Source organism: Alnus glutinosa, chromosome 7 (assembly GCF_958979055.1).
Source record: "Alnus glutinosa chromosome 7, dhAlnGlut1.1, whole genome shotgun sequence".
Classification (NCBI taxonomy): Eukaryota; Viridiplantae; Streptophyta; class Magnoliopsida; order Fagales; family Betulaceae; genus Alnus; species Alnus glutinosa.
The window spans coordinates 4988693-5001730 of NC_084892.1; the positions used below are offsets into that span (position 1 = coordinate 4988693).

At 36.3% G+C, this 13038-nt stretch overlaps 2 protein-coding genes and 1 pseudogene across 4 annotated transcripts; all 3 read right to left on the reverse strand.

The window, feature by feature from the left end:
- Positions 1-85: 85 nt before the first annotated feature.
- LOC133872721 (adenylate kinase isoenzyme 6 homolog) lies at positions 86-3666 on the reverse strand. 3 transcript variants are annotated; one of them, XM_062310297.1, is made up of 5 exons: positions 2925-3666; positions 2700-2810; positions 1859-2101; positions 542-687; positions 86-416 (listed from the first exon to the last, which is right to left on the reverse strand). In XM_062310297.1, exons 3-5 carry the CDS (start codon positions 2063-2065, stop codon positions 230-232), a joined length of 540 nt encoding a protein of 179 aa, XP_062166281.1. In that variant the 5' UTR covers positions 2066-2101; positions 2700-2810; positions 2925-3666; the 3' UTR covers positions 86-229. The 3 variants fall into 3 exon arrangements, with proteins under 3 accessions (XP_062166281.1, XP_062166283.1, XP_062166284.1); XM_062310299.1 differs by having other exon boundaries at positions 1859-2167; XM_062310300.1 differs by having other exon boundaries at positions 1859-2170.
- Positions 3667-5062: 1396 nt separating this feature from the next.
- LOC133872691 (F-box protein CPR1-like) lies at positions 5063-6232 on the reverse strand (annotated as a pseudogene).
- A 55-nt stretch (positions 6233-6287) lies between these two features.
- On the reverse strand, positions 6288-8379 carry LOC133874263 (adenylate kinase isoenzyme 6 homolog). The gene is made up of 3 exons (XM_062312143.1): positions 8058-8379; positions 6749-6894; positions 6288-6618 (listed from the first exon to the last, which is right to left on the reverse strand). The coding sequence occupies exons 1-3, from the start codon at positions 8262-8264 to the stop codon at positions 6432-6434; spliced, it is 540 nt and encodes a 179-aa protein (XP_062168127.1). The 5' UTR covers positions 8265-8379; the 3' UTR covers positions 6288-6431.
- Positions 8380-13038: the final 4659 nt, after the last annotated feature.

A 13038-nucleotide genomic window follows, 5' to 3' on the forward strand; every position in this document is an offset into this window, starting at 1 on the left:
AGCTATCTCAAATAGAAGAGAATGAACCATTCTATAAGTTATCTTCATGGAAAGGGTAGAAAATGCAACTCATTATTCACTGCAATGAAATAAAAACTCCCAAGACATTTACCATAGGAAAGAAAAATTGTTACACAAAAACCTACACAAACCCTTAAATACGACAATTACATGGTAAAGGAACCCAGGAGGACGGAGAGGAGTTGATGATGTATTGATGTTGCAATGATTAGGAAGCAGGGTGCCAACTCCTCACCCAATCTGTTAAACTCTCAACATTTCTGGTAATGTCTTCAATAGTATCGCTCTTCAATGCCACAACAATGTCCTCTGGATAACTTTCTTTTGCCTCCTGAAGCAAAACTTGAAAGATTTCACACTCAATATTGTTTGAAAGCTTTGACCCTGTGTAACCTCTGTCACATAAATGGTTTTTGAGGGTCAATAAGATTAGAGAGAGGGACCAAAAACACGGAAAAAAAAAAAGGAAAGAAAAGGAAGATCAAGTGACAAGGAAAAAAGAAAAGATGGCAGGCACTACCTTTTACTCAAGCGATCGTACAACACCGAGTTGTCAGTTTGAAGCACAACAACTCGATCAAACCATCGCTCAGGAAAGAAATCACAACCATGGTAGTCCACTAGGTTCCCTCCTCCTTCCATCAAATCCTCAAGCTCATCGCAAACCTGCAAAATCAGCACGCTGTAGTTGGACCGGTCACCAATACAATGTGTATACCTTATGCATTACCAATTTTTCCTTGAACTCAACCCACACATAAAGGATTCAACCACACCTCACACTGCAGACCTTATTTTAGGGGAAGGATATGCACCATTTGGTCCAAAGACCATTGGCTAATCATACATTGCGAGTTATCAATTACATATTGTAAACCCAAGAGACTCACATAATGATGTCCACTATTCATAATCATAAATTGGCAAGGAATGCGATAAAACCTCTCCAACCAATAAAACCAATGGTTGGAGAGATTTTAACGCATTCCTTGTCAATTTATGGTTGTCAAGAATATAAGTTATTTTTCTTTACTTTGTATCTTTGGACATCAGCTTTTGTTTTTTCTTTGGTAATTAGTTATTATGATTTCATTGTTTCTTTTTCTCCTTCTAGTTAGGTGTTTTCTCATGCATACTTCCTATATACCTAAAGCCGCGTTCCACTTTTAATGATATCTCAATTACTTATTAAAATAATAATAGTAATAAAAAAAAAAAAAAAAAAACGTAACATAAAATCTCTCCGACCAGTACAACACCATACACCATGCAAAAGGTAAATTCAAACATTTATGTAAGGATAACAAAATCAAATATATTACTTAATTCATTCAGATGAAATCCATGCTCTCTGTACTATTACAAAACAAGATATAGCTATTTGATTAAACAATTTACCCCAAATTAACGAGGAAACATCATACTCTCATCAAGAACATGAACATATACCTCCATCAAACGAACAGCAACTCTAGTATTGTTGTAAAAATTTCACAAATATTAATTGTTTTTACCCAGAACATATTAACCAAAAAACCTTAACATGCAAAACTCTGTTTTTTTAAAGTACCTCCAACTCCAACTCGAACCCAACAATTCATTTTAAGTTCATAATTCATGCCAAATAAAACCCACAACAGTATCTAATCCTCAAAATTGAAATTTATTTTCTTTTTTTTTTTTGCTTCAAAATGAAAAATCAACTGCCATGTAGGTATCTACATAATTATGTACGCATGACAACATACGAACATAAAGAACAATATTTAAACATAGCGAATACTAAAAGGTATAATGAAACAGAAACAGAAATAGGGTTGGGTTTGTGGGGAAGTACGAGGTCTTCGTTGATAAGGTAACACTCGAACTCGTTGTCCCAGCCGTCGTGCAGGTTCTTCTCCCTCACCAAATCTCCGACGCAAATGTGGCGGAGCTGGGTGGCCTCTGCCAGAGCAGACGACGTCGTTGTCTTGCCCGTCCCGGGTGTCCCTGTCACCAGTATGTTCGGCTGCCTTCTACCTCTTACGCTACCGTTTTGCTCCATGGAACCCTTGTGTCACTTCCAATACTTCTCCTATATCTGATTAGGAACTTACCAGGGTTTTAGGGATCTGGCTTCAGTGCAGTTGTATAAATGACCGCGTATCTGCTGTTAAAATTTAAACGGTCAAGATTTGATGTAGGATTTTTATAGAAACGACATCGTCAACAGACAACAATTAAAAGCAAAACAAACGTCGTCGTTAGCAGCCAAAGACACCGTTTGTTTTTCAGGAGCGGAGAGGGGAGAGGCATTTTCGTAATATCACGCAAATTAGAACCCCAAAAGGAAAGAACCTGTGACACCTGTCATTCCACCATTCATAAACACCACGGTCCACGACCATGAAATTGTTGACGGTGTCTTTGGTTGCTAACGGTGTTTTGTTTGTTGACGATGTCGTTTCTATAAAAATGCTACATCAAATCTTGACCGTTTAAATTTTAACAGCAGATATCCGGTCATATTTATAACTGTACTGAAGCCAGATCCGTTAAGAATTTAAAATATCTAAACATGTTAACAATATAAACCATTTGATATATATATATATAGGTCTATAAAAAAATAAAAAATATACAATAATCATTTTTAGAAAAGATCGAAAAAAATACATACTTGTAAGAAAAATATATACCTGTATATTATTTGTCTCAAAATCTCCCAATCCTGAGATTGAAATTAAAGCATTTTCTCGAACTTCATGCGAACGTAAGCAACAAATAAAGGGTTGCATTACGATTACTCCCTAAGAAAACCAAACACGGAAACATCAGACACTACACAACAATCTCAACCACATACCCAAAAACCCAAATAATATGAAGAAAGCGTTCATAAAAAGCTCTAGACTTCAACATACCAAAAACGAAAAGACCAGCTGAGAGAGAAGCGCGTACAGCCCTATTTGGAGTCGCCTTCTTCGTCTGCTTCTTTGGAGAGAGATGCGTGGACTAGTTTAGAGAGGGTGCAAACCGAAAAGAAAACATTATACGTGATGTGCCCGTGATTACTCTTTGATTTTCTAAGATGGTTGGCCTTAGGTCTGGCAAGAAGGAGTAAGGGCAAGAAAATGGGGTAGAGAGAGAAATGAAGAAGAAGAAGTAGATGCAGAAGATCAAGTGGGGGAGAAAGGGTATAAAAAGAAAGAAATGTAGCGTATGTTTGGTATTGTTTGAGGGACGCGTGTCATCGGCGAATTGAAAAGAGAGAAAGAGTCGAAAAAGCGAAGTAATGATAATTGGGAAATGCTACAATTCCCACCACTATCCCACCTCAATCCCACCACTCCTAAGTGTAAGAAGGATCAGAAGATGGTGATGAACCATCCGTTTTTCTCTTCTTATTTTCTGGGCGTGATGATTGAACGGCGAGATGGCCGCCGATGGCTCCCTCCATCGAGTATTTGTTATAAGAGGGCTGTTGTTTGTGAGGTGTAGGGAGGATGGCGTGTGATGGAGGCGATCTGGGTTTGTGATGGAGATGGAGGCGATCTGGGGATGGAGATGGAGGCGATTGGGGATGGAGGCGATCTGTTTAGGGTTTCCTTTGGGAATTGCCAATTAATGTCGGTGGAGTGAGGTGTCGGTTAATAAGAGATGTGTAGGTGAGGCGACGATCTGGATAAAGGAGTGTGGTTTAAAATGAAAAAAAAAAAAAAAAAAAAAAAAAAAAAAAAAAAAAAAAAGGCTTTAAAACTAACTGCCCAATTTTAAAATAGTCATTTCAATTTTTAAATGCATTAATATAACCCATCAAATTGTTAAAGTGTATCAAAAGTTTCACTTTTATTGAAATATTCATATAATACCTTTATTTTCATAAAACCTAAAATAAAAGGCTACTTTTGTTGAAATATTTTATGAAATGATGATTTGTTCTTCTTTTTATTTGATTGAATCCGACGTCAAAGTATTCTACATGTAATTTTCTTTTCTCATTAATTCAAAAATCAATAGTGTTGTTCACTTCTTCATTTTTCATTTCTCACGTATGTGCATTTATTTTTTTCTTTCTTTTTTTTTTTTTTTAATTTTCCCTCTTCCCAAAACATTATGCAAAGCCACCGTTCTGAGTCGTTCCGTGCACCGTGTATTGTCGTCTTCGACCTTGAGATGTCCTATAGTGGGGCGTAACGTGTTGGAGAGAGATTTCAGGCGCCGAGGGAACGGCACTGGGTGTGCAAGCATTTTCAACTTATTTGAGCTGAGCTCGAGCCGAGTGCTTGAGCTCGAGATCAGCCTATATGATTGAGCTCAAGTTCAATCTAACACAAGGTTCATCCCTTGGCAAGCCGAGCTCGAGCACAGAAACAGGGCTCGTCACGAGCTCTTGAAAAACTCAAACGAACCAATCTTGCAAGCACTACTCGCTCAAGATCGGTTTGGTGATACGGAAAAGGGAGTGTGGTTTGCAACACTATTTTTATATGTTTTTTTAATAACTATTTTGATCCCCTTTAATGAACTCCTAAATTATTTTTTTAAAAAAATAAACACGTCATTTCATTTTTATTTTTATTTTAAAAGAAAGCTTTTTTCTTTTTAATTACGACAGATTCCTGGGACTCTCATATTTTTAGTTGTAACATGTGACTTTCTTTATCAACATTGAGGTTTAAAAAACACATGAAAGAATACTAAATAATACAAATGGTAAATTAAGAAAAATGACAGAAACTGTCAGTCATCTGGAACAGAGTGTAGTTGTTGCGTCAAACAATTTATTTCTGCCTCTATTAAAACAATTTGTCAGCTTAAACTATTAATGGGGTAAGATAAACTAATCCTATTAATCCTTAATTGAAATATTATGCATGGTAAAGTTTTCACTTTGTGCCAATTTTCAGTCATTCTCTTTGCTTACAGAGCCAGTTTAAAGCCTTTTGACAGTAAATCTTCCTGCAAAACAATGACCAATCCATCAAAGGAGAAAGTTAAACTAAAACAAAAATAAGAAGATGCTATAGCTAAAGCAGTCATGTCGAGTGATTCAAGAGAGTGAAAATACATCAATTTATTTTTTTAAAAAAAAACTTGAACTCTTCAGAGAACCAGAAAATTAAACTAAAGAGATCAACTGTTCACATAAAATTGGTAACCTATCCAGTCAATTGAGAAAGAAAAATGCATAACCAGGTATAGAAATAAGCTTGAACAAAAAAAAACAAAATAACTCAATTATGTTTATGTTATCTCATATCTTCTTTTCCTCTGGCGGTTGCTGTGTCATTCGAAATGAATAATAAGAACCTTGTGAAACCTCGTCACCACTCTTAGAATAAGCTAAAGGCATCATATGTCCAAACTTCCTATTCAAACTGGATTGTGAAACCTCAAACAATTTATTCCAGGACTCCTTTAATCCATATTCTTTCATCACCCATGCATCAACAAAATCATTACCGTAATTGCAAAACATGCACAGGCACCCTTCCAAGACCCTCAGATCTATTTCAAAACTCCTCAACCACAAGATGAGAAGCAACAATCATACAGTACAATCCAAACCCTCCAGAAACCACCCAATGCAAAGCACCACCAGCAAGTACACCAGACACTCTTCTAACCAAGCTGAAACAGATACCGAATATAATAGGGCATGTTCTTGATTCCTCTTCAAGAGTTGGTCTTCAAGCTATAAACTTTAACCTCAGTAGAGAAAAACCCATTACCACCAACAAGCTACCCCATCGTCACCACCTTGTAATCGTCGCTAATGGGGTCGTACCCAAATCTATAAAAAGTAAAACGTCGAGGTTTAACATCACCTTTAGGATCCTCAACCGGCATCACATGCAGTCTCCGGTGCTCTCTAGTTGATGGATTCCACAGAGCTATTTCTTCTTCAGAGTTGCACAGCCACCAAGCCATTGATTTCCATGGCGGTGCGAAGCGAATCGAACTCAACGGAGTAGAGGTACCAATTTTTGAGAACGAGGCTGAGATTGGATTTGGTGGCAAGGTAGAGGCTAAGATGAAGCTTGATGAAATCTGGGCCCTCTAACAGATTTGAGACTTACAGAAATACCATCTCCGACACATAATCTAACAAGTTGACTGTTACTGCAAATATACCAAGGGATAAAGAATATAAAATTAAAACTCTGTACAGATCCCCCGACCATATTTTTTATCCACCAGCTATCTCAAATAGAAGAGAATGAACCATCCTATAAGTTATCTTCATGGAAAGGGTAGAAAATGCAACTCATTATTCACTGCAATGAAATAAAAACTCCCAAGACATTTACCATAGGAAAGAAAAATTGTTACACAAAAACCTACACAAACCCTTAAATACGACAATTACATGGTAAAGGAACCCAGGAGGACGGAGAGGAGTTGATGATGTATTGATGTTGCAATGATTAGGAAGCAGGGTGCCAACTCCTCACCCAATCTGTTAAACTCTCAACATTTCTGGTAATGTCTTCAATAGTATCGCTCTTCAATGCCACAACAATGTCCTCTGGATAACTTTCTTTTGCCTCCTGAAGCAAAACTTGAAAGATTTCACACTCAATATTGTTTGAAAGCTTCGACCCTGTGTAACCTCTGTCACATAAATGGTTTTTGAGGGTCAATAAGATTAGAGAGAGGGACCAAAAACACGGAAAAAAAAAAAAAAAAGGAAAGAAAAGGAAGATCAAGTGACAAGGAAAAAAGCAAAGATGGCAGGCACTACCTTCTACTCAAGCGATCGTACAACACCGAGTTGTCAGTTTGAAGCACAACAACTTGATCAAACCATCGCTCAGGAAAGAAATCACAACCATGGTAGTCCACTAGGTTCCCTCCTCCTTCCATCAAATCCTCAAGCTCATCGCAAACCTGCAAAATCAGCACGCTGTAGTTGGACCGGTCACCAATACAATGTGTATATCTTATGCATTACCAATTTTTCCTTGAACTCAACCCACACATAAAGGATTCAACCACACCTCACACTGCAGACCTTATTTTAGGGGAAGGATATGCACCATTTCGTCCAAAGACCATTGGCTAATCATACATTGCGAGTTATCAATTACATATTGTAAACCCAAGAGACTCACATAATGATGTCCACTATTCATAATCATAAATTGGCAAGGAATGCGATAAAACCTCTCCAACCAATAAAACCAATGGTTGGAGAGATTTTAACGCATTCCTTGTCAATTTATGGTTGTCAAGAATATAAGTTATTTTTCTTTACTTTGTATCTTTGGACATCAGCTTTTGTTTTTTCTTTGGTAATTAGTTATTATGATTTCATTGTTTCTTTTTCTCCTTCTAGTTAGGTGTTTTCTCATGCATACTTCCTATATACCTAAAGCCGCGTTCCACTTTTAATGATATCTCAATTACTTATTAAAATAATAATAGTAATAAAAATAAAAAAAAACGTAACATAAAATCTCTCCGACCAGTACAACACCATACACCATGCAAAAGGTAAATTCAAACATTTATGTAAGGATAACAAAATCAAATATATTACTTAATTCATTCAGATGAAATCCATGCTCTCTGTACTATTACAAAACAAGATATAGCTATTTGATTAAACAATTTACCCCAAATTAACGAGGAAACATCATACTCTCATCAAGAACATGAACATATACCTCCATCAAACGAACAGCAACTCTAGTATTGTTGTAAAAATTTCACAAATATTAATTGTTTTTACCCAGAACATATTAACCAAAAAACCTTAACATGCAAAACTCTGTTTTTTTAAAGTACCTCCAACTCCAACTCGAACCCAACAATTCATTTTAAGTTCATAATTCATGCCAAATAAAAGCCACAACAGTATCTAATCCTCAAAATTGAAATTTTTTTTTTTTTTTTTTTGCTTCAAAATGAAAAATCAACTGCCATGTAGGTATCTACATAATTATGTACGTATGACAACATACGAACATAAAGAACAGAATTTAAACATAGCGAATATTAAAAGGTATAATGAAACAGAAACAGAAATAGGGTTGGGTTTGTGGAAGTACGAGGTCTTCGTTGATAAGGTAACACTCGAACTCGTTGTCCCAGCCGTCGTGCAGGTTCTTCTCCCTCACCAAATCTCCGACGCAAATGTGGCGGAGCTGAGTGGCCTCTGCCAGAGCAGACGACGTCGTTGTCTTGCCCGTCCCGGGCGTCCCTGTCACCAGTATGTTCGGCTGCCTTCTACCTCTTACGCTACCGTTTTGCTCCATGGAACCCTTGTGTCACTTCTTCTACTTCTTCTATATCTGATTACGAACTTACCAGGGGTTTTAGGGATCTGGCTTCAGTGCAGTTGTATAAATGACCGGGTATCTGCTGTTAAAATTTAAACGGTCAAGATTTGATGTAGGATTTTTATAGAAACGACATCGTCAACAGACAACAATTAAAAGCAAAACAGACGTCGTCGTTAGCAGCCAAAGACACCGTTTGTTTTTCAGGAGCGGAGAGGGGAGAGGCATTTTCGTAATACCACGCAAATTAGAACCCCAAAAGGAAAGAACCTGTGACACCTGTCATTCCACCATTCATAAACACCACGGTCCACGACCATGAAATTGTTGACGGTGTCTTTGGTTGCTAAGAGCACTTGTAGTGAACTCACCAAAGTTTAGTCAGATTTTGGCTAAAAAATGCACTTTAGTTATTTTAGCTACCCACTTTTCAAAGACATCAAATAACAAACTCTCTAAATATTCTCTATTTCAAATAAATACTATTTTTTTATTGGTTTTAAAACAACCATTTCCAACCACTTTTAACTACCATGAAACCAAAATTTATTAAAATTTCAATGTCCATACAGCTCCAATGAAGGGTGAATCCTAATACATAAATTTTGTCCTTCACGATATGCGGATTTCGTAGTCAAATATGATAAGGAAAAAAAAAAAAAGAAGAAGAAAAAAGAAACACAAATATCAGTAAAGAGAAATGGACTGCAAGAGCATTTCATTCCTCTCCTATTTGATCTTATTGGTGCTGGCCATGGACTGCAAGTAAAGAGAAATGTATATAAATGAAGGCTATTCTTCCTTTCTGTTTGGAAGGAAATTCAGCTCTTATTTTGTTTATCCACAAAATCCGTCTATCCGAACAAAGGTTCACTAAATACCAGAACATTTGAGTTTTTTAGTATTTGCAGAAAGAGAAGCACCAAAATATTTGAAAAGACCCATTTGTATCATAAGGCATTCCAGTAGAAAGTCTATTCAAGAATTTATAAATGCTTGTCCCTTCTGGCTTCTGGAAAACCAATTAAAGAATGAACTTTGATTTAAGAAGGTCAGGAAGGACATCAGGATGGAAAAAGAAGACATGATTTCCAATGTTTAAATTAGTCCTAAGGGACAAAATTTGGATTTCTGTAGCAGACCTCAAAGGAATTGGAATTTTAAAACTGAAGCAGTACTATAAATCTACAATTGCAGATGGTTCACATATCCTACTTTTCAGGGGTATATATCCTAACGCCACAAACTCAAAACTCAAAAGCAATTCTTATAAACAATGGTTTGCTAGAAATTGAAGATCATATAGATGACACTGATCAAAGACACCCAATAGCAGACCTCAAAAAATCCCTATCTATAAGAGATGAACAGCACTGATTACATAGTCTATAAGAGATGAACAGCACTGATTACATAGTCTATAAGAGATGAAAAAATCTCATATCATTTTTCTCCTATCTCTAAATCATTCACTTCTCTTCTAAAAAAATGTAAACTTCCAAAATTGCAACAGATATTGATAAACATCCACCATCAGCCATGAACAAAATAAATCACACTTAAGTTTACTAGATTCAAAATAAAGTGAAGGCCAAAATTTGTAGAAAAGATAAAGGTTTCCTCAGTCGTGACAAATCTGACGATTTTGACAGAAATATTGACAGCTTTTCATCTTTTGCAGTCAACAAATTCATCGGCTGGATTACCAACTCAATTGCAGCTTGGACTACTTTCTCCACTTTATTTGAGGAGATTGTTTGAACGCCTGGGGGCAACTTATATCAAATTCATCGGCTGGATTACCAACTCAATTGCAGGATGTAGTTATAAAGGTCTTGAAACCTTTAAAATCCTCTCTATTCCAACAAACCCAAATACTACCCAAATAATGCTTCTCATAGTTGAAGCAAAAATCCCAATTCGGAAACATAGAAGAGCTAACAATTGCAGCATTGTCTTTCTTAACTTTTAGTATCAATCAAACAAGCCAAATCGGCACATAATCAGATATAATAAGGTAAACAAATGTAAAACTGGCACATCTTAGCGAACCCCAAACTCGTCGAGTCGAGTTACACTTTGAAGCAATAAGAATTATATATGAAAAACAAAATAGGACAGAATTCATCAGATTTCAAAATGTGCCATTTAGCAATCATTGAATAATTAATGTATCATCACATTAAAATGTTCTACTCAGAAAGTGCAGTGATATAACCAAAGCTATGTATTAATTTTCTCCACAACTTAACTGTAAGTATCATTAAGGATCAAAAGCTTGTGCACTAATTCATTAAGGATCATGTGTCTGCATCACAATGAAACATGTAGCATGTATGGCACAATACAATGAGCTGGTCGACAATATGCTTCATAATGTATGCCACAATCATTGGCTACACTAAAATTAACCCAGTGGGGGCATGGCAGATGACTCAAGACCAGAAAGAGACTCCTATGGATTAAAGTATGCAGCCCAGGGCCTTCTCTTGCTTTCATTCATATGTTTAAAACTTGAATTGCAATATAAGTTCTCTGTTCACAGAACCTAAAATGCTATGCAAACTATGTAAAAAGAGGACCTATTCCACATTCAGAGATTAAAACTTGACAAGTCATTTGTTGGTTTCTACATATTGCCAGTTGTTTTGATGCCACAACCAAGCATGTTTAGTAGTATATCCCCTTTGAAGCCAAAAACTCAGGTTATAGCCTGAGACTATTACTCCTTTTGGTCCAGGAACAAGTTCTCAAGGTAATTTAAGAGTTTGTTACTATCTAAACAGGATTCTAAGTTTATTTTGTAAGGGGTAATCTGGTGATTTATGCAAAACCAGGAAGCAGCTACGTGAGTGGAACTAGGGTCTATTAGATACTAATAGGTCTCTATCATGTAGAACTTTAATTGGCTCAAACTTTCTAAAAGATTGTAGGTTGTAATTAAAACACTAGTCCCAAAAAATAGGGAAGAGTTCAACGGTGCTCCAAATAATTTGACACTTTTACTAATGAGAATTTGGGCATTTATTTTTAAAAAAAATAAAATTATGAAGGTTCTAATTGAAAGAAGAAAGGAGAGTCCTCATGTCTCCTCCTCCTGATCAATATTCCAGCAATTTTTGGAACACTGAAAGAATAACCCATAACATCCCCCCATCAAGCACACAACACTGTCAACAAATTCCCAACACAATGTTGTTACCGTTCTCAGCAGTCTTCATAACCCCAGAACAATCCAACTCTCAGCCTTTTCTAACCTTCTTTAAGCCCCAATTCTAACTCTTGTTTCTTATTTCTTCGCTACACTTAGATCACGAGATTTAATAACTTTCAATACCAGAAAACCTCACATTTCTAACCTATAGCCACTGACTGACCATAATGATATTTTTTTTATGAATGATATTTTTTTGATATATCAAAGGTTAAACAATAAAATGTCATAATGATATGTCAAAGTGATGAATCCACAAGAGAGTATAACCATAGGGATATATCAAGGGTTGAACAATAAAATGTCATGTTCCATCATACTGCATATTTTTAGAAGTGTACATATGTCTCCTTCATGGTTTATATATTTCAAGTCATCGATTGTATAATATTACATTCTTTCTTATAGAAAAAAATAATATTGCACTCTTCATTCTCACTATAAACATGTATTCTGCATGCAAAACCATGTTCCTCTTTTATCCTATAACTAAAAGGAGATTATAGAAACTCGGGAATCCATTCAGAGTTCTAGCTGCTGACATATATTCCCAAAAAGAACTTCAGAGAGGGTCTACTGAACAAAAAAATAATAATGAAAGCCTCTTCTCTCTTTCCCTCATTATAAAATGTTCCAAAGTTACGGACAAACATAAAAGCTAAAAAGTTGATCGCATCCACGGAAGAGGAAAAAAAGCTTGTTTGGTACTTGTTTGAAAAGACTTTGCTCTCTGTAAACACAAAAACACAATAAACATGTTTTTAAGCACACCACATTCACCAAATTGGCAAAGACAGAGAGAGTAGCAACACCAACGAAGACACCATTGCTTTTCGTCTATTTGCACCCATTCTCGCCCTATACCTTTGTTCCCCAACCGCAACATTCCAATGAAACAAATATATCCAAGAAACCCATAACCAAAACCCAGTAAATCATTTGTAACCCCTTCAACCAAAAAGTTTCTGTTGGTGGGTTTACAATTAACTAAAAATTATCACGCAAATCAGCCACAGACAAGAGGAAGAGAGATTCAAAACCCACACACTAAAATCAAAATATGAGATTCAAAATCAAAACCCATAAACCAAATCAAACCAAACCCATAAAAGCAAAACAAACCTGGGATTCAAAAGCTTGCAGAGGTGATTTGTGAGAAAAGGTGCGAAGGAGCTCCAATTTTCGCTTCAGGAGATCGAGAGCGCGGGAAGGGTAATAAACAAATGAAAAGTAAGAAGAGGCGAGAGGAAATTGGCTCAGCAGAGCAGACGAGCCAAATCGGCACTCACCAAATTTCCTGTAGCAGAGACGAGTTCGTTGCAGACAGGAAATGGATGAAGCTCGTCTGATTTTCACGATTTCGTCTCTTTGGTGAGTTCAGTACAAGTGCTCTAACGACGTCTGTTTTGCTTTTGATTGTTGACGATGTCGTTTCAATAAAAAGAGCAATCCTACATATCATTCATTTGTCCTCCCAAAATTAATGTGGCTCTTAAAATCACCATTGGATCAAAATCTAAAAGTGATATATCAAAA

Excerpts from the sequence above, each read along its gene's own strand:
- LOC133872721 (XM_062310297.1), bottom strand. The coding sequence starts at position 2,065 with ATGGAGCAAAACGGTAGCGTAAGAGGTAGAAGGCAGCCGAACATACTG. Across the intron at positions 688-1,858 it reads ACCTTATCAACGAAGACCTC|GTTTGCGATGAGCTTGAGGA; the intron begins GTACTTCCCCAC and ends CTGATTTTGCAG. Across the intron at positions 417-541 it reads TACGATCGCTTGAGTAAAAG|AGGTTACACAGGGTCAAAGC; the intron begins GTAGTGCCTGCC and ends TTTATGTGACAG.
- LOC133874263 (XM_062312143.1), bottom strand. The coding sequence starts at position 8,264 with ATGGAGCAAAACGGTAGCGTAAGAGGTAGAAGGCAGCCGAACATACTG. Across the intron at positions 6,895-8,057 it reads ACCTTATCAACGAAGACCTC|GTTTGCGATGAGCTTGAGGA; the intron begins GTACTTCCACAA and ends CTGATTTTGCAG. Across the intron at positions 6,619-6,748 it reads TACGATCGCTTGAGTAGAAG|AGGTTACACAGGGTCGAAGC; the intron begins GTAGTGCCTGCC and ends TTTATGTGACAG.